The sequence below is a fragment of the Nothoprocta perdicaria genome, unplaced genomic scaffold (genome assembly GCF_003342845.1).
Source record: "Nothoprocta perdicaria isolate Ctin4 unplaced genomic scaffold, notPer1 scaffold_83, whole genome shotgun sequence".
NCBI classification, from domain to species: domain Eukaryota; kingdom Metazoa; phylum Chordata; class Aves; order Tinamiformes; family Tinamidae; genus Nothoprocta; species Nothoprocta perdicaria.
Genome location: NW_020456121.1, coordinates 1,313,304 through 1,337,658, shown reverse-complemented (window position 1 = coordinate 1,337,658; position 24,355 = coordinate 1,313,304). Strand labels below are relative to the sequence as shown.

Sequence of the window (24,355 nt, the reverse complement as noted above, 5' to 3'; positions counted from 1 at the left end):
TCTTACTGTACTAGACTGTGAGCTCAGCTATATTGAAGTAAATGGAATTACCGCAGACTCAGATTATTACGCAACTGATGTGTTAGTTTTGTCACAGGCTGGAGTTCACCAGACTGCTGGAAAGCAGACCTGCCAGGAAGATGGCAACTCACCTGCCCTGGCGTTCTCCAGCAAGGAATCGTTCTGTGTTCTTCCCTCCAAATTGCACTGCCACCCACGGTGCTTTGCCTGTAGCACATTCAGCCAGGTGTCACTTAGTGCCACCTAGTCCAATCTGTGCTAGTGTCCTTATTTACCAAAAAAAAGGATGCACAGCATACCAAACATTACTGACTGTCACCATCAGGTCATATATGCATCTTATTTTCTCCAGAAACTCTTATTTGAGTTTTCTATCTACAGCCCAAATGTTCTGAAATTCCAAAGCAACACCTATGAGCTTGCAGATGACCAGATCTATCTGCAACTATCACCAGATATTACAACTTGCAAGGAGAACAGATTACATGTTTTGTCTGACTGAATACTTTTGATTGAAGGTCAACCCAAATGGTCACGAACCATAAGAGGCAGCAAGTGGACTGTCTAGTTGAAATCACCCATTGCACCTGACATGGTTGAAGTTGGCAGCGTGTTGGACATACCCCCTTCTCCTTTTGCTTTCCTGTTTAAAAGGACACAGTTGAGCACATTTTGTGCTGCTATCGAACTCGGCGCCCTGAGGCAGAGAGGAAGCTTTGGGCAGTTCCTCAGTTCCACCTGCCCATTCCCCAACCTSCTGAATGAACCGACAGGCTTCTCTCAAAGTCAAATTCTCAGTCACCTCAGGCTCTACGCAACTGCTTTGACCACTCCTTGCTAATAACSGTTTTGAATACACATTCCACACTAAAAAGAAACAAAATTCCTTATTAAATGATATGTATACTTTATTGTTTTTWTTGACATTCTATATTCTGCTCCAGAGAAAGCATAAGCACGCTGGCATGCTGCAAATGATCCATGCTGATTTTTCCTGAATTCCAAAGCTAAACTTGTTCAAGTGCATTTGCTCATACAACTTAGAACGACAAGCCCCTCTCCCTTCTTTAAATTCCAGCCAATGCAATCATACTGTCTCATTAATCTAATTTGGGTTTAACAAAATATCCATGGTACTTTCCTCAGCTTTTGGATTTGAGTTTTTACCTCTAAGCTTAAAATTTTAAACAAAAATACACCACTTGAATTAAGGAATATTTCATGTAGGTTTTCGTTGGTTTTGTCCTTCTTCGCCTTCATCATTCATTAGCAGAGAACTGGTATACTGGCTGGGCATTCTACTTTAAGAGGCAAAACCACCCGGACAGCATACGCCATCACTCCAACTCCTTCATGCCACAGAACAGTTGGCAACTCAAACAGCTTGAGATTGTGCAAACACTGCAGGCCCCCCACTGTTCAGATATTCTGCAAGCAGAGGACTTCTGCACCAAGTATCCTGAAAATGTCAAAAAAAAAGTCAGTTATTTGATTCACTAAAGATAAACTGCTTCCTTAAGCTGTTATTTCATACTCATTTCAGCAGATTACATAGATCAACTAAGTGTGAATAAAACATGCTTTAACTCAAACCAAAATGGATGTCTTAACTGCAGTATAAATCAAATTACAAGACTAATGTAGAGATTTTTTCCTTTCAAAGACTTTTATACTCAACACCAGCCAGAGCTTCCTGTAGGACGAACCTGGCTGTCTCAAATACACTATGCGAAGAACCTGTCACATGAATGACAAAGGACCCTTCCACACAAAACTGCTCGAAAAGCACTTGTCAGAGCACATGTGGCAGGGGGAATCAGTTTTGGCTCATAGAGCCAGGCAAGTGAGGACAGCAGCTTGTGTGTCCTCACATTTCACCCCTGTGCACTCCAGTTTCCCACCTCTCCCAGAGGAGGCTGCACAGACACGAGGAGCAGGAGAGGTGCAATGGCCGTCCTGCATCCCCACCAAACTGCTGCATGCTCTTCTGCAAGCAATTCCACATTATTTATGTCCAGATCTTCTCCTGCCTTAACTCATCATCTCAACCTACACTGTCAAAGCAAAGGCTTACAGGACACTTTCTGCTCATTAGCAGCAGTAGGTCCAACCGGGCATAAGGTTTCTAAACGTCACCTCTCACAGTACCTAGGAATCAGAACAGTTATTTTTAATTATAGAAACACCAAAGATTTTGCAGGTAAGGCCTGCAAAATAAGCACCGTGCAGGTCCATTATCAAATCCAACAAAATTCAGGAGAATCTCCTTATACCCGCCCCTATTGGAGACGGCCTTGGGGCACACAAATCCAGGTTTTGCTGAACACTGCAGTAAAAGAGCTTTCTGCAGCGCTGCCTGCGCACCAACCACAGCGCTAACAAGCGGCGTCTTCCTTGGGACATTTACAAACATCAGAATGCTTATTCATGACAGTCCCACATATCATCTGCCACCCCAGATGGTGGCTGGTAGGATGCTGATTTTGTCCTAAGGCAGTTACCACCCACCGAGAGAGTGTACGCAGGGCTAAACAAAGGCAGGAGCCATCTGCTGTCAAGTTTCTAAGACTTCTTGATACCCACCAGGCTAGTTTTTTACTTCAGTTCAGACACRCAGGTCAGGAAGCCACCGCTCTCTACCTGCCCGGTGACGGGAGGGTAAGCGATACCGTGGCAGACGCGAGGTGAGCCTCAAGGACGAGCTGTAAGGCACTGCCTGCATCTAACACCCTGGGAGCTGCAAAAGATTCTCATTGCAAAGGCACCTACAGCTCAGAGGGCACCGCAGGGAAACTGAGACCAGGAGCAAGATTAAGTTCTGCAGGACTTGGATATTCCTTTGGCCTGAAGTAATTTTAGACATCTTCCTTCCTGCCGACAGGATGTTTTTTTCTGACTCCTTTCTTTACATCTCTCTGTCGCTACCATTTTGATAACTGTTCTCCATCTTCGGATTTCCTTCCCAACTCCTCATTTTTTCCTACTGAAGACTCCCCTCTTCCTCCTGCTCATRTCCTCTTTTATGATAGAGAGGAGAAAGAAAAGACAAAAAGCAGAACCAGTGTGATACCTTCTGCCTGCGTTACAGACCACATACACTTTCCCCTTACTATTTATCACTATAAACATTATGTTCATTTATAGTTGATTAATAGAATACAGCAATTTCTCCAGTCCAGGGCTATTAGACACTTGAGCTACATAAAATAATTCTACATACTCTTCTTCAACCATTTCTTAGGTCTCTTTCTTTTGTAAGTTACAAAATAAAAATCTGAAGAACTAGAGGAAATAGCAAAGAAGAAAAACATACATTCACCAATGCATTTTTCCTGACATTTCTAAGCCACAAAGTATGTGAAAACTGTCAGGAATACCGAGGCAGAGAAGTAAACATTGCACGAGTGTAGGAATTACATCTGCAGAGATGAAAAGAAATATTGCCCAGGTTCACTCTGGAAGTCCTCTGGAACATCAARCCCCAGGTCGTGTGTAAATCACAGCACCACAAACCAGAAGGCAGCAGACGGGTCACGCTGGTCTGTCCCASGTAGCCGAGAGCTCGGGGCTGCAGAGGCCCCGCGACCGTAGGCGGCCACGTGCTTAACGTGGGACCTTCCTGAACGCCCAAGTGACCATGACGTGSATTTGAACTCCACACCAACATGAAGTTACTCAACACAGATCGAGCAGGCACATAAAGTTAGCCAGTCACAGTTGTGCCATCATGCAAAGAATACATTTCTGGCATCTCCTTAAGGGCATAAGCACTTTTCTACCTTCCACTTTACAACCATGAATTTGAAGTCTTCACAGAAACTCATGAATACTGCTCCCATAAAAAGTAAATTGGCATTTTGGAAAGGGATAAACTTCCAGGGAAGGCAGTCACACTGAAAATTGGCTGTTAATCTCCCCTGAATAAATATAACCCCCCAAAAGACAGAAATGTGAGCAGAATATCTATTTTTCACACTTGAAAATGCTGAGCTGCACAACACGAAGCAGTTACTTCAGCATTTTCAGCTGAAGTTACCTATCCTTCAAAAGTCCATTTTATTCTCATGAGATATTCTCTCTGGACATTCAATTTTCAGAGCCTTTTGCCACTTTAAGATTGCAGTAAAGCTGACTTTAATATCTTTTTTCAGTACATTTCTCCCCCATGTGCAAGCTCTTCAATTCCCTAGAGAGGCTCGTTGGTTTTCCTAAACTTCTTATTAATTACGATAAATAAAATCATACTTGCAGTGTATTAGCAGTACACTTCATCATGCAAAATATTCTTGGGATAAACAGTTCATTTAATAGATTAGACCATTAACGAAGAGTGTCTCTCTCTGATAGCTCATCTAGCTGACCTGCGCTCAAATTACACTCTGCTGAAGAGCTGAAAACCCAGCAATGGAAYAGAACTTCTAAGACAGTTTTAAACAGAAAAATGAATGATTATTCTTTACATTTACTGGTTGGGATTTGGCTCCTGGGCTGGAGTCACAGACACTTTGCAACATCAAATATTTAGAAATAGTGCCTTATATAACCTTATTTATCCATCTGATGCCTCACTTGCTTGTGAAACTCCACAAATCAGTTCAGGGCTGCTAACTCTTATCTTGCAATGTTAGACATTTTTCCTAAGCCAGGCTTTTTTATTTTATGCWGTCATAAAAATCCCTTGGAACTCTAGCTTTTTAAGTACCCCTCTAATCCTTGCAGAAGCGACCAAAAACACGAACCCTAGAGGCTCAGAACTAGAAGGAAATTAAAGAGAAACCAATTTAAATTTTCTTCTAGGACTTGACAAGGCTTTTTGAATGTTCAGAGCTGGCAATATTCCTGGYAGCTAAGCAAAAGTATTGATGTTCTCTTGACCAAGCACTGCTCAAATCCTGTACTGCTGCGGTGTTTTATCACCTCAGGAACAAGAGGACTTAAAAGGCCTTTGAGTCCAATCCCTCTCTGCTCAGCCTTTATCATCCAGCACCACTCCTAAACATGTCAAGTTCTGCTTTTGGACATATTAGGACATTAGGTCCCACTATTCCCACTAGAAAGCTGCCCCAAAGCTGCAAAGCTCTAGCAACAGACCCATCTTTAGCCAAAGAAGTATCCATGGGGGGATCTCCTGCCACTTGTCCAGTCTCCCCATAACAGGAAGACTGGAGCAGATCCCTGTTTCCCTGCCCAGAAGTGCTCCCCGCACCCGTCACAGTCTGCACCCACCCTCCAGCATCCAAAACACACCCCTCCAGCCCAGATGTGCACTCATCACATCTGCAAAACAACACTAATGCTCCCTACAGCAGCAAGGCTTCCTGTAAAGCAGGACGCTTCAGCGTCACCAGTTCAATAGCAACATGCTTGTAAATAATAGACAAATTAATTTTGTTACATTTAACCACAAGTCATTAGGTACAGCGATTAAATAACCAGCAAATATCAGTGTGGAATCTCAGCGACTGTAATTCACGTAGCTTATGTTATATGGACGATGCAAACAGTAACTCAAACTGCCAATTAAACATCATTTTATGGTTTCTAAATATTTATCAGTCCTTAGCTAAGGGACGCACAAAGAAAACCCAATATAACTGTCAGTAGAAACAGACTGTCGTCTGTCACAGGAGGCCACAGAGGAAAGCAAGGATGTTTTCAGATTCCTCACAAAATGTCCTTGCAAAGGAATGGATATTATGGACTTAAGTTTCCAGAAGAAACTTCCCAATATATCCAGTCAAATATTTTCCAATGAAATTTTCTACCCTCCAGAAAAATCCTGATTTGTAGCCAGTTTTCTCTGAAAATAGACCAATTTTGTCAAAAATAGTTATTCTTCACTGCGTAGTATTTTAATAGCATCACAAACACCTGTTTCTTACTTTCAAACAAATATTAAAAATGAAAAACTGAAGACTTTCAACATACCTATATTTTAAAGAAGTAATTGTTTCGAGTACTTTTTGCGTGCATTTTAAAATGTAAAGGCATCTCTGCATATTTAGAATACAATTTGAAGCAGAAAAAAAAATGAAATGGAGAGTTTGGTTCAACAGATTTTTCTTTAGCTCACAGGGTCTCCCAGGGGTCACAGGGTCTGAAAAGACCCTTCTTCAACTAAGCAGATATTGCCCAAAAGACTTGTCAATCCTGTTCATCTTTTAAAATGCGGCATTGGTTCGAGGGGCTATTCGAAGCAACAAGTGATGCACAAACATTTTTAGAGAAAYGAGGTCGAACCCAAATCCTCCACTCCACCTCTGTAATGAAAGATTTTTCATATATCAAAAAGCAGAAGGCAGCAATAGGGAGAAAGCAGCGTGTTGATGGTTGACTTAACTCCTCCATCCCAGTAATGGTGCTACAGCAGACCCTTCACCCGCAGCTCATCTATATCCTGTATACGGCCTGGAGGATGGAGCCTGGCTCTGGGTCTCCCAAGGTCTTGGAGGTTCTTACTGGCTCATGAAGGATTCTCACATGAAAGCCACACAACAGTCCTCATTGACATTTTATTACATTTCACACATCATATTTGTGGCCCAACGACTCGCACAGCAAAATTCCCCAAAGCCAACGGCTTCCGACCACACAGAGAAGGGCAGCAAGCTCAGGTCTTCCCTGGGCTCTGCTCAGCTTTCTAAATTCCAATGACCAAAACCACACACAGCCAAACACCTACGGATGAAGCACWTGCAAACAGCTGAAGCTCTATGTTTGCTCTGCCAACACAATCACCCTGCCCCAGGGCAGACCAAAGTTCTTACACAACTCCCTGAGCAAGCATGACAAACGATTCCTACGTTTTTACATATTTTACATATATGTAATATATAAATCTCATATATATGTAATTATATCAATATATGTTTATTTTTAGGTAACTGTCAGATTTTGTATCCCAAAATGACACTTGCAATTTAGTTACCATTTATCGTAAGCCTGTTTTACTCAGGTTTTCCCCAAGAAAATTCTTGATTTTCATGTACTAAGCTGTCTCTCTCAGATTTATGAGAAAGCAAATTGAAATAAGAGACTTCACAGGCTCCAAAGAAGAGTACAAGTAGCTCACAGTCTTGTTTGCAGGACTCTCTGGAGATGTTTCAGGCTGCTATAGAGGTAATTGGGTTCAAGGMCTCCTTTCAACCCACACTGAACAATGTCTTTCCAATTCTGCAAGGGCAGTCACCAATGACTTCCGTGCCATGTAAAGTTGTTAAAACTGCATTTGAATTATACTGTATTTCCAAGGAACAAGGTCTTTATCTACTTGCACTCAATCTGTCCTCTCGCTGACCTTCACAACCATATATCTGATAGAAAACAAAAGCACAAAGTTGGAATACCTTCCCCTTTTGCAGACATTTATCTTAATTAGTTTAAAAATACACATAAAGTTTTGATACAGATCTAAGAATAAGATGTTGCAATCATTAAAGTTCTTATTGCAATAAAAAGCATGGCACAGTCATTAATAAATAGCCATYAATAAATACCAGCTGCCTAACTTTTCCGTTTCACACCTTATGTTACATTATGCTGCTGCAGAGCTGCCTCTGGCCGCATGAATTGTGAGGGGTGAGCCAATTCTTTTTTTAATATATATGGGTCCTTTCAGATAAAAAAAAAATACAAAACCCTGTATCACTTAAGATCAAGGGTAAACATTTACTTGCCCTTCTTAGCATTCTCAATGGTTAGCATGTTGAAATCGTATCCACACAGGATGAGTTGCAGTTAGATTTTTGAAAACTACTTCACTACTCTTCATATTCCATTGATAAAAGAAGGGAACAGATTTTCCTCAGCCAATTCCCACTAATAATTTACCCTAATGTGCTGCACCTTCGTTTCTCCCTCACGCATAAAAATCAGAGTGAATTCATTGACTGCAAGTAGGCTAAGAATCTAAGCAGAGACAAATGGACCAGTTGCACTCTGTACAGCGTAATGAATTGTATTTCAAATTAATATTTGCATAAGAAAAACAGTTGAGAAAAAAATAAATCAGTGTCCTAAAAAAGTGCCACAGAGAAAACTCATTTGAGATCCCCAGCTGCTGTGCTTTAGAGATTTGGATTAAAACCCCTCATTATCTTCAGTTAATACTCTTTCGTGGACCAATCAGCAGTCATATGGTGTTTACCAAGCCTGGTCACTTAACCCCCACGAATGGCCTTTGTGCTATAATTTGTACTTCAATACAATCAGATTACTTCTAATCTAAATGATTTGTGTCCTTTATAGGACAGATAAACACTAATCCCAAGGTTCCTAAAACATTGCAAGCCTAAACACTGCCAGTAAAGCATACAGTGTTTGGAGCTTTGAGTATTTTATCCAAGCTGGAAAATATTTGATTTGATCATGCTGACACTACCTTTCCTATATTTGTCCTAATTATTCTATATATAAAAACAAATTACATTGATCAGCCAAAAAACACCACTCAAATATACAAGATCAGCAGAAAGTGTCTTCTGCTAATATAACCTAAGTACTACCTATTGAGCAAATTACTTCACAGAAAAACATATTTATTCTTCAAATGCAGTCTAAGCAAAGATAAATGTTTTAAAACTGCTTGTTGAGCAAGCAGATGGCCATACAGTGTTCATAGTCTCCAGCTCTCAATAAAAAGTCTTCCTCTTCAGAGCATTTTTCCAGGATTCAGCAGTTAAAAACGTTGCCCAAGATAAGTGAAGAACACAGATGAATGAGAACCCTCGAAAGGAACTGCACAATCAGTCCAACATCTAATTACACTTAACAGTAATTCACTTAGGCTTTGATCTCAGAAATCCTCCTGCATAGGTGGATCAATAAACACATGACAATTGCCCTAGGAGGGGCACCCACAGAGACACACACTCCCATGACTGCAGCCACACATACTAACGTACACATACCTTAAAACACACCAGCATAAAAGGCATCGTAACAGGAAATAAGAATAATCCAGTGGGTCAGCAATAACCTAATGATGGCATTATTTAGGTGCTCAATAAATATGCAAATGCCTAAGTAAATGGAGCTATACAGGTGAATATTACTACACTCACTATATAGGGCAATACTTGATATTTAGCACATATAATTTTTATCACAGAAAAATGGGTAATTAAAATTACTCTCCCTTCAAATCATATCACCCTCTAAAATATAATTGAACATATCTCAAGTTAAGCAGGAATATGTCTAGTCAGTAATTGGATAAAAGATGCCTGAGGAAAAAGTAAAGGTACAGGAAGATATTAATAGCATCAAGAGCTAGTACTTTAACTGCATGCAAATCTAAATAATTTTATTTAAAATACAGACAGATCCTCACACAGACCATATTTTATATTACCTAAAGTTTCTTCCTAGTTGACTATCTAATTGAGAAAGAATGTCCTGCTTCCTCTCTACATTCACTTAACTAATTTGCACCTTAAAATACAACCCTCCATGCAGAGCAGCTCTCAATAGATGACCTTAACCTACCTCTTAGTAGAGAAAGGCTCATGCAGGGCATTAGAAGCAATCATCTTTCCCCAAAATTCAGGTTTGTGACAGATACAAACCTGACAAGTCTACCTTTGAAAAGCATCCATAGAGATCTGAAAGMAAGGAGGCAGAGCTTCTTACACAGCAAGATGAAAAGCAGGAGCGGGATTGTATTATGAAATTTGCTGTTGTGGCAGGGAGCACTTTGAGGATTATTCTGYGAGTGCTGTGCCTCCTCTTTACCCTGTGCTGGAAATGTCTATTTTCAGGTGACTTATACTTCGGGCTAAACCCCTATTAGCCATCACAGAATAACCCCCCTGAMCAGTCTAGCATAAATTACAACTTGTTTGAGGCCTCCTAGGAGAAGCTGCAACAATTTCAGGTGTGCTGAGAAAGCTCCTACAACTCACTTCAACAAGGGCAGGCTGAGCACATCACCAGGCACAGTTAGGTTTAAGAGAACTGACCCACCTTCCTAAAAGTGACAGCCTTTGTTTTTCACTAGCGCCTCAGGCTCTGCCACGTAACATAAAAAGCCCAGATAGTTCCTTGAACAGCGCACATTTGGTGTCTTAAGTGGGATCATAAAATAAACACAAAGTACAAATTGCAACTGCAAAACATCCAGTTTTGACTTACCTTCTTCTGAAGCTTAAAAGAATGAAAATTTCAGTGTCTAGAAGTCCAAGATACAGATATGTAGCCTAATTACACAATTAGACCCACTGCCAGTGCTGTGAAGCTGTTTGATGGCAAGGGAGTGTTGTTTATTTTGTTTTTTTCCAGATAGCTAACAATTCCTGTACCAAGTGAGCCACAGGCTCCAAGTTCTAAAAGGGTCTATAAAACTGACACTGAACAAATACTTACGCTACATATTCTGAAATAAGTAATGAATGAAACACTTGACAATAGCAAAACACATATTGCCCCCTGTGAGCCCCAAAATAAATGTGATCTCCCCTTTATAAAAACAAGAAGCAATCCAGGGCTTGTAAGTTCCGTAGTTAACATAGCTGGTATCACACAAACTGCCAAGGCACCACACAGTGCACTGAAGATCAACAGCAGTTAAGTCTGAACCTCACAAAGGTGAGGAAATGGATCTACGGATCTCCATGGAGGGACCCCAACTCGCAGATGTGGAACAGCAAAGGCTCTAGACGTCCCAGCTCCACACACGGGACTACAGGCTACGTAAGGCGAAAGAACTTCCCATAATACGCAGGAAAAGTCCATAAAACACAGCTATTTCATAATCATCTTCCCCACGTGCACACACAGATGCTAGATATGGGTATATCAGTAATGTTACTGCATTCCTGAAAGAGGATGATAATTTAACTCAAATTATGCAAAATAAAAATGCAATTTTCATGCTATTCCAAAATTTCAAATGCTGCTTCTTTCCCATTACAAGAAACGGCCACTCCACATGGAACACAAATGACTGCTGGAACTCCGAGCAAACTGAGGCCTGTTGATCACTGCAATATCCCAGAATTTTCTCCTCCTCACTCCATATTCGGCAAAACTTTAAGCAGAGACATTTATTCTAGTTAAACCAATATAAAACCAGAATTAACTAATTTTGCGGGCTAGATAATCTCTACAGGTCCCTTCTGACTCAACAGTTCTGTAATTTCAATATTGTAGTTATGAATATCAGAATTAGCACACCAAACATTTTGTGAAGAAACAAATGGAAACATAATTAGAGAAACTTCTGGCATAAAAGTAATAGCACAATCAATAATCTCTTGGTATATAAAGATTTTCAAAGATTTTCAGAGCAGCGTTTTGTAAAACAGCTCCTCACAAACACATGACTGTCAGAAGAAACCGGTTGCCTRTTGAGGGTTCTCCCCACGCCACTGAACTAAGGCGGGCAGCTTTAGTTCCTGTTGAGGAAAAGTTAGAGAGAGATTTAGAATATGTGGAACAGCTGCATTAACTTAAGTCTGAGTGGAAAAAAATGCATTTCTATTCTTACCCGTTTTTATGCTTTATGGAAGAGCTACATCCCACTCACTCCAATGAACTGTGTATGTGATGAAAAAGCAAATATCCATAAGCCACAACAATATGGACTTTTATATCCTCACCAGAATAAGCGGGAAGATGCTCATGGCTTTCTTCTCCTCCACACACTAGGCACTAGCTAGGGGAAACCATTAAACAAACGGAGAGGTGAATCCATCCTARCTTTCCATTTCATTAAGTCATAGCATTTTTTACATAGGAACCACGGAGCTCAAGGTCACGTGAGACAGAATGACAGCTAATTAAAGGGTCAGCTAAGCACATGATTTTGCATTGTTGCATAACAGAGAACTCTAAAATCACAATATTTTCCATAAAATGTTGCCAGATATTAGAARATATTTCAAACGGATGGTTATTTTCTTCTACAAAACAGACTCTTCTGTCTGTAAATCGATATTTAATTTCACAGTATGGAAGTCCCATGAAACTTGAGAGTCAGCTTTTTTTTTTTTAAAAAAAAACACTTAACTGCCTTGAATGCATGTGTTGTACTGCAATCCTGTATACAGTCTTTAGATCTGGTCCACTTCTTTTTTTACTATCCAAAACACTCCTTGTGCACTTTAACAGAAAAATTAAAACCAAAGTCTATAAATGGGATAATATAAAGTGCATGAAATGTGTACATCCAAAACATCTGAAACATCCAAATCTAAATCTAGCGGTGAGACCCAAGCACAAACACTTCGGACTGTTTGCAGGACTCCTTTGCCAATGGATGGCACATTTCAGGGAGAGGGGAAGAGGGGAGATATTTCCTGATACCAGATTTTACAGTCAGGTGGTAACAGATCTACATTAAAGGACTAGAGGTAAATCTGATGCAAACACGTTAAATGAAGAAAAGATGAAGAAAAAAAACAGGATCCAAGAGAACTTTTAAGTATTTGGAGTATTACTATAAAACATAGAGGGTCCATTAGTGAGACAGAAACCAGTTACACAAGGACCATATAAAATGCAGCATAAAAATCATGCTCTAACAGAGCTTTTTATCTAAACTGTTTTTAGAGATATATAGTTTTTATATTTGTTTTCTTCCCACCTTCTTTTTTGTGGTCTAATAATTGCATTTGACAATGAATTGCTTTAGTAAATACAAGAATTTTCATCTCAGAAAGTACACACACATACATAAAATATATAATAATAAATACGAGTCACAATCATAGCTAACTTAAAGCAACAGTCTAGTGCACGTACGGCAGTCTGATAAGAGTTTTCCTAATTCTGGTTCCCCACCAAATACCTTTAAACAAGGAGGAGCATACATTTTTGACTCAGAAYGTACACACGCATTTCACAAACCAAGCTTTAAAAGCAAGGTCACAGGTTGGTCCTTCTCTTCTCTGCACCTCTCCAGGCTTTATTTCCCAAGCCTGACTGCAGCAAGGTCACTCAGGGAGGGCTGGGCAGGTGTGATGTCTCCTAAGGGCTGTGCATCTTCCAGCATGATCACAAGGCTGTGCATCTGCCAGCATGATTACTGGCCTCACCCCGACACCCCTTTTCCCTTCCATCCCTTACAGCTGGGTGCAGCAAATCTTGTCCACCCGCTTCTGCTCCATTGTGCTCGTTGTGGTGATAGGTGACCTTCAAACTTGAAGGCTCCCAAGCAATCTTGAGGAAAGTTTCCATCTTCCACACTATCTTACCAGCTTTGTCATGCCTTTGACAGCACTCCAGTAAGTGAACTCCAGTAGGCTCTCCATATAGCCCGGGTGAAAAATACAAATACCAATCCTGGTAGCAAACATCATGGAGATAAAGGACTGACAAAGCTGAAAGAAAATATTAATGACCTTTYTTGAAGACTAGACTATTCAAAAATGCAAACAGAAGAATGCAAGTATATTTCAACATCATTGATAACATTTTGGTCCAATGCCAACTACTTCAGCCTTAAAAGCATTTTCAAAATATGTTTGTTTGCTGCAATGAGTAACTGACATGAAAGGAATTTGAGGGTTCTCATCACTTAAGATGGGAGAGCGTGACAGCAGTATCTGAACWATAAATGGCAGCAACTGATTCACTTCATAGCTGTATACAAGCAAAAGCATTCAATACTCTTGATACAGTGTCCAAAATCAAGACCACACAAACCATCAAGCCAATATATATAAAAAAAAAAAGATTCATACAGTAACACACAAAAGCAAACCTGCCAAGACCCTCACRCTAAGCATGAAGTGGGCAGCTGACTCCTATCCTCCCATTACAGTTCCCAGAGTGATCAAAGCCACAAAGCTCTATCAGCTGCGTTCTTCCCTGCAGGAAGAGCCAAGGTGCCGCACCTGGGGATAACAAACCCCCACGGCCCRGCCACAGAGCATGGTCCTCATGCTCATACTGTGTCACACACCCTAGTATTTAAAACTAGTATGTCTTTCCCTGTCCTTCTCTAAAATCAGGATAAAACCCTGCSTCCTAACAAGGATATATGAAGATTTTCCCATCCTTACCCAAGATGCARATGCCCAGCTCTCTATATGGAAAAGAAAATTCAAATCCTTTCTTGCAACATTTCTATACAAAAGTTTGATCATTAGTCCCGGTTAGACTCATGGAAGCAAGGTGAAGAGCTTCTGAGAGCAATAAATAACACATGAGAGTTCCCTGGAGAGCAGGTCCCTGCAAAGGCAGAGGTTTTTCAGTCTCTTTTAAACTACAGCAGCAAAACATCACAACGTTAATGTACAAATACTAGCTAATGCAAATTCACTATGGGACTTAAATCAAGCACTACAGCATTCCTGTTGCATCTACTTATCGCTTTTTTCTCTCCATGCTATTTGAGTTACATGATAAATTGTAATTATGAAGGTACAGTTGGGACTCATCACATTTACAGAGTTAACATATGGCATTATAACATAGTTGACACTATAATCAAATTAAGACATTAGTTTTGTCAACATTTGTTATCATTGAGAACATCAACGCAGTTTTCTCCCATGCACACTGAAGATCATAAGCCCCACTGTCTGGTTTCTTTAAGTTATTTTTGTAGCATTCTAGAGTTTGAGAAACCCACCCATATGCCAAGGAAAAACAGTAGGACTTGACTTGAACTGTCTTCCTCACACCTGTTTAGAGAAGAAAGAAAACATCGGTGTAGRTGGCTCCTGTCTAGCCTTTCAGGAATATCACATCCTCAAGAGCATCTGGGTCATCTGCTTCCAGTGCAGACAAGGTCCAGAGTGCTATTAGTCTGAGTGCTACCAGCAAGACTACAGCACTGATACTTCCATGAGAAAAGCGATTTCCAYCTTCAATATTTACTTTATACATCTGCAGAAAAAATACAGCAGTCTTGGAGCAGTTTAATATAACATAAGGATAACAGGGAACATTCCAATCACGCTTTTTGGTCACTATTCATTCATAAGAGGCTAGAAGTGTACCTCATAATTCCATTTTGGCTGCCCCAAATTCTCTGTAATAAGATCTTGCTGCTTCTGATGTCACCTGTCTAGAAGACTATGGTGAAGCTTCCCACAGTCTGAAGATACCTGAGCAAATACCAGTGAAATTCATAGACAAAGCATGTCAAGCCTCTCATGCTGACCTACCCAGCAGTAACACATCTATTTCTTACCAGTCATTTCATGAGCTCCAACAGCCTGGTTCCACATCTAAACATTTGAAAACTGCTGATGAACAATGCAAAAATTACCRTGATTCATTAAAATGTAATTTAAGGCTCTCCTAGTTCATTTTTTTGGTTTGTTTTGTTTTTAAGGCTGAAGGGCTCCTTAAACTACAAGATCATATTTTCTCTCTTTTCACAGATTAGACTCATTTTGGAGATGAATCAACAAAATAAATGAGTCATAAAAAAAACCTAATTCCTAAAAATCTGCCTCATTTGCTGTAGAAGTTGTAAGAAAAAAAAAAAAAAAGCACAAGACTGCAGGAGAAAGGATTCTCTCAAGGTTAAGGCAATTGAGCAAGGCAGTATTTGCTGCAGTGCAGAATCTCACTGTAGCCTGGTCTTTACCACAGGGCTGCTAGGAATGCTAGGCAAGTCATTTAAACTAATCTTTACACAAAAATTACTAATTGTGCATTCATTTGCTGGGAGCTAATGAGATAACAGAGCGCTCCAGTTTACAGAAGCACCGAACACACGGGCTGCTTTTCACAGCGACTGAAGCTCCGCTCTGGAGACGAGCTCCATCCTGCTGCCCATTCACACAACTCCCCGGATGAACATGTAGCATCACTGCGAACCTGCCCCTGTGTCTGCAGAAAATAAAGAAAACTGGTTCGTGATGCGTATGGAAGCTCAGCTAAGGCTTTGTGGTCAACATAATTTCTGATGTTTCCTATCTTTCAAATAGTTACCTTTGCAACCTCCGAGTCGTCTTCAAGCTGCTGGGTGTATGCAATCGAGGCAAACTTGTTTCTCTGATTCAAAAGGGAACAAGCTAAGCATCAGACAAGGCACTGCCTGTGCACGGGTCCCAGACCCTACCAGCTCCGCAGTGCGGGAACCCGCAATGCACCTGCATTGCAGACAGCAGACTGCAGAAATGGACAAAGGCAGAAAAAATCTGTAAAGCTTTTTCACCAACTTATAGTTTGAACAGCCACCAAGAGGGGTTTCCAAATTAGCAAAAATTATTAAATAAACCTATTTTCAAAGTAACACAAAGTGCATCGAGTCGCTTACACGCAATCAATGCCAAGTCAAAGATTCACAAATGAATTATTAGCAAGTAACCAGAGAAAAAAAGATAACTTCCACTGGAGCTATGCAGATTCTCAAAGATAGACATCAGATACTACTCTGCTAGCTAGGTTGGCACTTCCATTCTAAAAGCCCATTTGGAGGTTCCTCTATCCTTCCTTGSAAGTACTGCTGAAAAAAACAGAGCAAGAACTTCCTGAGTATTAAGATGCATSTCTCTAAGATATGAAGTTAAGTTTTGATAAAGGGTCTCTGTAGTCATTTTTTCCCTGAGGAAAAGAAGRTCAAAACATTTATGAAGCTCAGAATTAGAAAGTTGAGACATTTTGCCTTCTTCAAATAAACACTGTAAAATTACATAAATAACATCACACAGTTTTCATCTTCCTATTTGAAGCATGYTGCATTGATGCTGCCTGTCACAGCACTGATCCCTTAACTAATTAATCTTTGAATTTGCATTAAGTTGTAATAGGCCCAAGAAGATCTGATAGTCTACTGTACTCAAATGGCATGTGTTGAGAAGTGTCAAATTAAACTCAACAGCACAGACTATTAAACAAAATCTCCTACTGTATATTTAACTTTCTGGTGCCTGCACAAGTATAAGTAGAGAGAACAACACTGCCTGCAGCTATAACCACTTATGCTATAAGCTCATTAGATCCTACCAGTTTAGTAATGCTCAGTAGAGTTAAGGATTCAGCAGCTGGCAGTCAGCACTAGTCCAACAAACAGTCATTAAAYAAAGCAATTATAAACCACACACCATTAGAGTTTGCAGCTTCTGGAGTGGCAGTGTATTTTGGCTGCCATGCCACACCAGAAAGCAAAGATACTATGGCACTTAAATAAATAAAAGCTTTAATATTGCAATATAATCCAGGCTTCACTTCAATTAATTGTACCTTGGTTCCTCATCATCACTGTGAGAAGCAGAGTTCCTCTTCAGTGACACTAAGCAGTTCATTGCTTAGTTAAAGCAGGAGCAATAATCCTCCTTTAGAGCCCAGACTTACCGGGTCTCATCAGCATCACCTCCCCTGCCACAGCCCCATGGATGCGAGTAATGGGGTGAACAAGGTGATCTCCTTAGGAGAGTGGACAGGCTTTGAGCCTTGCAGTTGGTTTGCAAAGCGAGGCTTGGTGAGAGTATCTCTCAGCACGATTCCCTGAGCCGCAGGAGACAACGTTACCCTACCTGAGTGCAGCCTGAACCACCTGCTTGCAGCAATGCCCCAAGTCCTCTGCATTTTCAGGATCTCATGCTGCATTTTCGGCATCCCTGCACCAAACAGTTCCTCCACAGCAAACCAGGAGTGATAAAATACTCTCAAAAAAAAAAAAAAAAAAATCCAGAATCATAGCACATCAGTCTATCATGAAGAAAAAAAAAATGGAAAAAGTCTATAAATTGTAAACTTCAACTATCCCAGAAGCATAATAATGCAGATCCTGCATCCTGCCATACAAGAGGGAGCACTTCACCTATTCACAAAGTGGAACCTATTTTTGTACTCTCTGTATTCGAGGTGGACTCACAAGATTTTAAAACCTAGGAAATACTTAAAKAAGACTACATAATTGAAGAGAATTTAGGTGACAGAAAAATAAAAGGACTTTTCGGGTATCTAACATGAGAACAAAGCAAAACAAACCCAAAAAGATGCTTTCCGTAACTGAAGTATTATTGCATAATTTCACTGAAGAACGAAGTGTTATCAGTGCGTTCATAACAACCTGACTTGCTCATATCCAAATATTGCTGAGATAACCTAAATAATAAAATTGTAATATAACTGGATATGTATTAGTGATGCTTGTCTTTACAAAATCTATCTGGCATTTCAACACCTGCAAAATAGTAAGGTACCAATATCGATAAGCAAAGGATTTGAGCTGCACTGATACAGTTAGATTGGTTTACAAGGCTTCTATTTCTACAAGTCTTGGCAGCTCAAGTTCTCTAATTAATTTTTAACATGTCAATTAATATGTTTATAGAAAGCAATGTCAGCTTTAGCTAATACACAAGAAAAATCACGGTTGCATGCAGAATGTACAACATATGTGTGAAGATTACACACTATTACATTTCAGAGATTAGAAAAGAAGTATTGCAGACAGTCTGATGAGAAATCTCACCTAGATATGAGCCACACAATTAGACTTTGAAAGTTAATGATTCATCAATCCTGGAAATATTTTAGCTCCCGCTCACCTTCATAGAACATGATGTATTCCAGGGAATAGGAAAAAAGGCAGTTTTTGCAAACAAGAAGAAAGATCCTGACCTCCTAGCATTAAAAGTCAAAAAAAAAAAAATAAAATGATCCTGTAATTTATTAATATATWAMTAATKWWWKYWWRMWWWMATTAKTWAATAGCATTCACTTCCATTCTRTGCAACATTAGCCTACTAGCTACTGTTCCACAGCGCTTCCAACAATGTAGAATGCAGGTTAATGACTGCATTGAGAAGATTAGTTTGTCTTAATTTCCCTCAAATTGCTGTGCAAAACAGACTTTGTGGGGAAAAAAAGTACAGAAATCCACAGGATACTCAAATTTCTAACACATTTTAAATGTTTTACTTTAAAAACATTTTCAATTGTTAAGCAAGTGAAAAAAATTACACTACTAAGATTGATCACGCTCTATGGAGCTGCAAAAAAAAAAAAAAAAAAAGGACTATGAGAAATTCCATCTTTCAAGACACCCTGTACATTTTGCACTTGTAGTCAAAGTTAAAAAATGAAAGCTGCCCTTCAACCAATATTTGACACACACCTGCAAAGCAAGGGGGGCTTCTGGCAAACATCAGCCAATATATGATACTACGATCACACAAGAGAGTGAAGTTATTGCAATTCCTGCAGCCCTCTGTGCATTCTGACAGCCTGCTGAGAACATCCGCATAGGAATAAGAGATGCAAGTCCCATCTACGGACTGAAGGAAATTTCTGATTTGCAAACTGCGATATTATGGCGTTTAACATCTGCTTCTATCTTCAGTGCATCAGAGGCAACACAGAATCACATTTGATAAAAAAAATACATGCTAGTATGCTGATGGGTTATATTAGTACTAACATTTTCTGAATGAAACAAGAAAACACAAACATTGCAGGATTTGGGACTCTCCCACAGCTGCAGCATATGTTCATTTTCAAAATAATGTCTCATTTCAAAACTTTTTGAGCAAATAGTCTCATATAAGCTGAGGAGCAAAGCCTATAATGAGGGTTAAGCACGTTATATTTCATGCACCAGTTCTCACTGCTGCTTGAAATCTAAGGACTTCAAAAGCTAATTAGCTAACAAGCCTACACTCCCCCAAAAGATTATCTTCCACAACGCCTTCTCGTGCTTTTATACCATCTTATCCCCRAGCAACTCTACTCAAGCAGGAGGACATCCTCTCACTTAAAAGTTAACAAACCCAATAGAAAAGTGCCCTAAGAAGCTGCAAACTGCAAAGACTACTTAGTTCAGTGAGATACGTGGCAATATAGGAACATTTGTCTATCCAGCAGTAACGAGCCCAATGCAGAGGAACACAGCAATGATGGACAGCTCCAACTATTACATAAACAGGCAAGATGACAAGAATCTCTTGATACCATCAAGTTTTTATTAGTACTTTTAAGTATAAGCAAGCATCCATTAGATATGCATCAGGAAAAAAAAAAAAGCATAGAAACTGGGTCATTTAATGAAGATACCAGCAAGAGAATTGTTTCCAATTTTTTACCACTTCATGGATTATTTATCCAACAACAGAAAGTTAACAACATAAAATTGATAGTGGAATTGGTTATTTCAGTCTTCAGGTTCTACCCCACAAGAATCACATAAATCCCCGATCATCGGAAAAGGCACAAGCTACAGGAAACGCTGCTGCTGGTGCAGTTAGGGAAACTCAACACCAGAAGGGCTAGAACAAAATTGCAGCCGTGGCGAAGGCTTTCAGCCACCAGAAAGCAGAGAGAAAACAAAAGCAAACAAAGAAAAACCCCACATCTCTCTCCCCTCTGCTTCAAGCAATCTACTGCCCTGGTAACTGGAAAGTGCAGCAAGACTACAGCTATGGAGAAAGAGAAGCAGCAAGACCCACTCAACCTTCTCGAGGTCCACGAGACCCTTCCAGCATGAGGTCCGGGGTGAGCAAAGAGCTTTCTGCCCTGTTCAGCAGCCTCTCTTGGCGCTGACGAGCAGGGGGGCTGTCACGCACTAGTGACTAGAGGTTGCCCCAAAAAGCAAGACCCCCTCAGCCTTCAGCAATTGGGGCTCCCACTGCAGCCCTGCCACTACCCGCCCCGGACACCAGCGGTGGCTCCGTGCACGAGCATCCGGAGGTGTCCCCRTTCCTCCCCATCCCCGGGCCCTGCAGGGTTTTACACCAGCATTTCCTATGGCGCTTCTTTCAGGCACATACTAAAGCTTATGGGCTCCTAACAACAGATGACTAGTTTTGCTYGTCTTTCTTTTTTGCTGTTTGTGAAATAAATCACCAAGGCTGCAGCAAGAGGACGTTTCTTCCCTCTCCCTCCCCACAAGCTCTAGTTAGCTGCAGTTAAGTGCTCACTTTGAAGATTTATTTGAACTTCTGAGTGCCCATAATTTCAGAAGCACAGCACTTCCCCGGGGTTCAAACACTTCCATTTATTTTCAGACTTTTCTGCTCTAGCCTGGCCGTAAAGACCTGGAGCCCAGCAGACTCACACCCACCCACAGGGCAGGGCACGAGGACCCATCCCAACAGCCAGGCACGGGACACGGGCACCGGCACGGGACACGGGCACCCGCACGTGCACCGCGGCGCCCACAACTCCTCTCCAACGAGGGCAGCGCCCAGGTTTGCACCCGCACCAAACCGCGCGCCCGCCTGCCTCTCCCTCACGCGCCCCGAAACGCGGCGCTGCCGCCACGCGGCGTTGCGTGTCTCGGGCACCACGGAGACAACGCGCCCCCGGGGCTTGCAGCGAGGGGTAACGGGCKCAGCGGGGGCGATTCCCGCGTCCGAGCGAGTGCCCCCCCAGATTCACCTCTCCCAGGACCGACAGGCACCGAGCAGCGCCCAAGCGACTACCCAAAACGCAACAAATAAATAAACGGTCCCCGCGGTGCCCGGCCGCGMGGGGGGAGCCTCGTACCTCTCCGCGCCGCAGCCACCGGCGCTGCCGGGGACCCTGACCTACATAGCGGGCGCCTTCGCTTTTCCAGCAGCGAATCCGCGGCTGCGAGAGGCGCCGAAAATAGCAGTAAATGAAATAAAGCGGCAGCGCGGGGCAGCGCCGGGACCGCTCGCTACCTGCGGCTCCGCGCGCCGCCAAAGTTTGCCGAGGGAGCGGGGAAGGAGGGAGGCGGCGGCGCCGCCGCGGGGCCGGACCCGCCGCGCCGCGACATGGAGCGAGGCGCTCGCTGAGCCCCGCGCCGCCCGCCCAGCCGCGCTCACCTCATCCGCGGGCAGCGCCAGCGCGTCCCGGCTCGGCTGGAGCCCGCGCTGCTGCCCGCGCATGCGTCCGGGCACCCCCCTCGGCCCGGCCCGCCCCGCCCCAGCGGCGCAGGTGGCAGCGGGGCGGCCGTTGGGGCAGCGGGGCGGCCGTTGGGGCGCGGCAGCCCCAGGGGCAGCGGGGCTGCTGGACAGCGCCGGCCGCCGGCGCCCCCGGCGGAGGCGGCGCTGACGGCGGCGGCGCCTCCTGCGCCCGGGGCCGCCCTGAACGGCCGTTCCGGGCACGTGCGGAGGCGCTCGGAGGCAACAAGTTCTCCGGGGAATCGGTCGGGACTGGAGCTGCTGGAGAGAGCGGCACTGCCTGACTGGAAAGGAACCTCCACGTGTGTTCATACCTCACCTGGAGCCAGCACCTTCATATTCAGCTTTTACTTCCACCTTTTAGTTMTTGTCGAGGCAAACCTGCTGCAATCTAGGACAAGTCTCCAAAACATGCTCAGAAATCTCCAAATAGCTCCCAGGAGTGGGAAAAAAAAAAACAGAAGTTTTCTGTTCACATCTAGCTGCTAAGTCCCATTGTAAGAACTAAGAGTATTATTGCTCATGCAACGTTATTTTTCTGTGTAAGCAGCTGTTATAGTTGCCATAGAGATGCTATTCAATCTGAGATTGGAAGAAGGGGGTCTGCAATGACCGTACATCGTATTGTCTGCTAGGACAAAAGTGTTTTAAGCACCCCCGTGAACACTGCAGCATCCTTCAGAACAAGCGTATTTGTGGCTAGTAGGCTTATGAATTACGCTTTATGAGAAAAACGATACTTCAGTGGATGCCAACTATCAACCACCTGCAGAGAGATACAACGGCACACGGATAATTCTGTATGTTTTTCAGCAGTTTATGTGAAGATATCTTGGCTGGGCCTTTAAAAGAACTATTCTCATCACAAACACCACCGTTTAAGCTGTATCTCCAAACATATGTATAAGGCATTTCATTTAAATCTTGCACTGTGTAGCCCACCGTTCCTGACTCCAGCTGCCATCGGATGCTGTGCAGATCACATAGGAGTTGGAATAGGTGATACAGATAAGGGATTTTGAATGTCCTGTAATCTGTTTTATTAAAGTGTCGTGTTTAATCTCTGTCAAAAGATTAAAGCACACTAGAGCCTGCAGAGCTGTGCAACTAGTAATCCTTAGAAGTTGTACAATACCCAAACAACTATGAAAGTGGTGAGCAACAAGACCACCATTTAACTCAGAAATAAATAGAAGGAGAATTCTGAGAAACCTCAAAGAAGGGAAAGGTGCTATGTGCTGTATTTCCACAGGGGGAAAAAATGCATAAACTGTGCTAAGAATAAAAACAGGTGAGGGAGAGATGGAATCCTAACCTGAATAAAATCAAAATATAAAGATTAGGAATGGTGAATGTTAAGTAGAATCTCATCTTTTATCATTTTAAGGATTTTTTTTGTAATTAAACACTTCAAAATCTGCACTTCTAAAATAAGCATAGGTTTTGTTATTTAAGATGCCTGGCATCAAGAATCATCTAATGTGAGTGCATGCCTGTAACCTCAAATGTTATATTTATATGAGAAATAAGGTTCCACAAGAAGTAAGAATTTACAATTACCATCGATCTTGAAAACAAGCTGTCACCATTTTTTTTTTCTCCTCTCTCTCTTCAGTCCACCTTAAATCTGAAATTAGTGCCCTAATTCTCCGTATGGGCATTTGCTTCTGGTCATCTTGTAATGCCAAAAATGAAAGAAGCAACAACAAAAATAAATGCTGCCCAGGTACATTCCTCAGGTCTGCCTCTGTGGAAATAAACAGAAGCATTTCCAGTACTCTGTTTCAACTGCCTTTTCCAGTAACTTAGTCAATATTAGCCTTTGTGAGAAACTGTTCAGTAAAAACAGCTCAGAAATCAAAAGATTTCTTCAGAAGAGGGAGAGCAGATGGAGAAAAGCAGAATGTGGGTGAAGTTGGTGTCAGTGTGTCCCCTCCATTAAGGACTAATTCTTCTTATAATGGGTGAAGTTTCTAAATGATTACTTCAAAGCATCTTTATTTCCCAGAGTAATTGGCCTAGATTCTCTAAAACTTATGTTCTTGGTGACTTTGAACAGGGGATGCCTTGCCTGTTCGCTTTGCTTTTGCATTACCCTTTGCAAGATGGTAATAGCCTTCTTGTGATACTGCGATTGCTGCTTCTCTGACTTCTTGTGCATGTAAAAACCAAGAACTTTAGTGGGAGGTGTTTGTTTTTCACTTTGAGATTGTTGCATCACATCTTGTGTCCCGTTTTTACYGCTTATTTACATACATGTTTCATACCACTATAATAGCTGTTTATATGCTTATGATATGCCTTTAGCTTTTACACTAGTTTAAAACAATATCTAACAACATTCTAGACTGTGGCAAAAAAAGACAATTCTGATGATTTTCTCRGGCTTCATTTTGAAAGACTTCTTTTTTAAATTCATCTCTTCCATGAAGATTTCCACCCATCTCTGTGATCTTCAAAAGTAATGCCTGCTACTGGGTTTTATTAAAATTCAGCTAAAATTATACCTGGTGACTTGATTGCATGGAAGAAGTATTGTGAAGAAATTGCCATTACTGATTACT

The 24,355-nt window shown here is 41.7% G+C and overlaps 1 protein-coding gene across 6 annotated transcripts in view; it reads right to left on the bottom strand.

The window, feature by feature from the left end:
• Positions 1-21,737, bottom strand: part of ZNF385B (zinc finger protein 385B) — a 140,950-nt gene extending 119,213 nt beyond the window's left edge. The window contains exon 1 of one of the 6 annotated variants that reach the window (XM_026052047.1): positions 21,714-21,737. Coding sequence is in view for 2 of the 6 variants with exons in the window: in XM_026052045.1 (XP_025907830.1) it covers positions 17,164-17,179 (16 nt within the window). In the remaining 4 variants the exon portion in view is untranslated. Of the gene's footprint in view, positions 1-17,163; positions 17,215-18,476; positions 18,495-20,377; positions 20,395-21,303; positions 21,315-21,411; positions 21,430-21,713 lie in introns of those variants that run through there. The other 5 variants (XM_026052048.1, XM_026052049.1, XM_026052053.1 and 2 more) reach the window with 5 other exon arrangements.
• Positions 21,738-24,355: the final 2,618 nt, after the last annotated feature.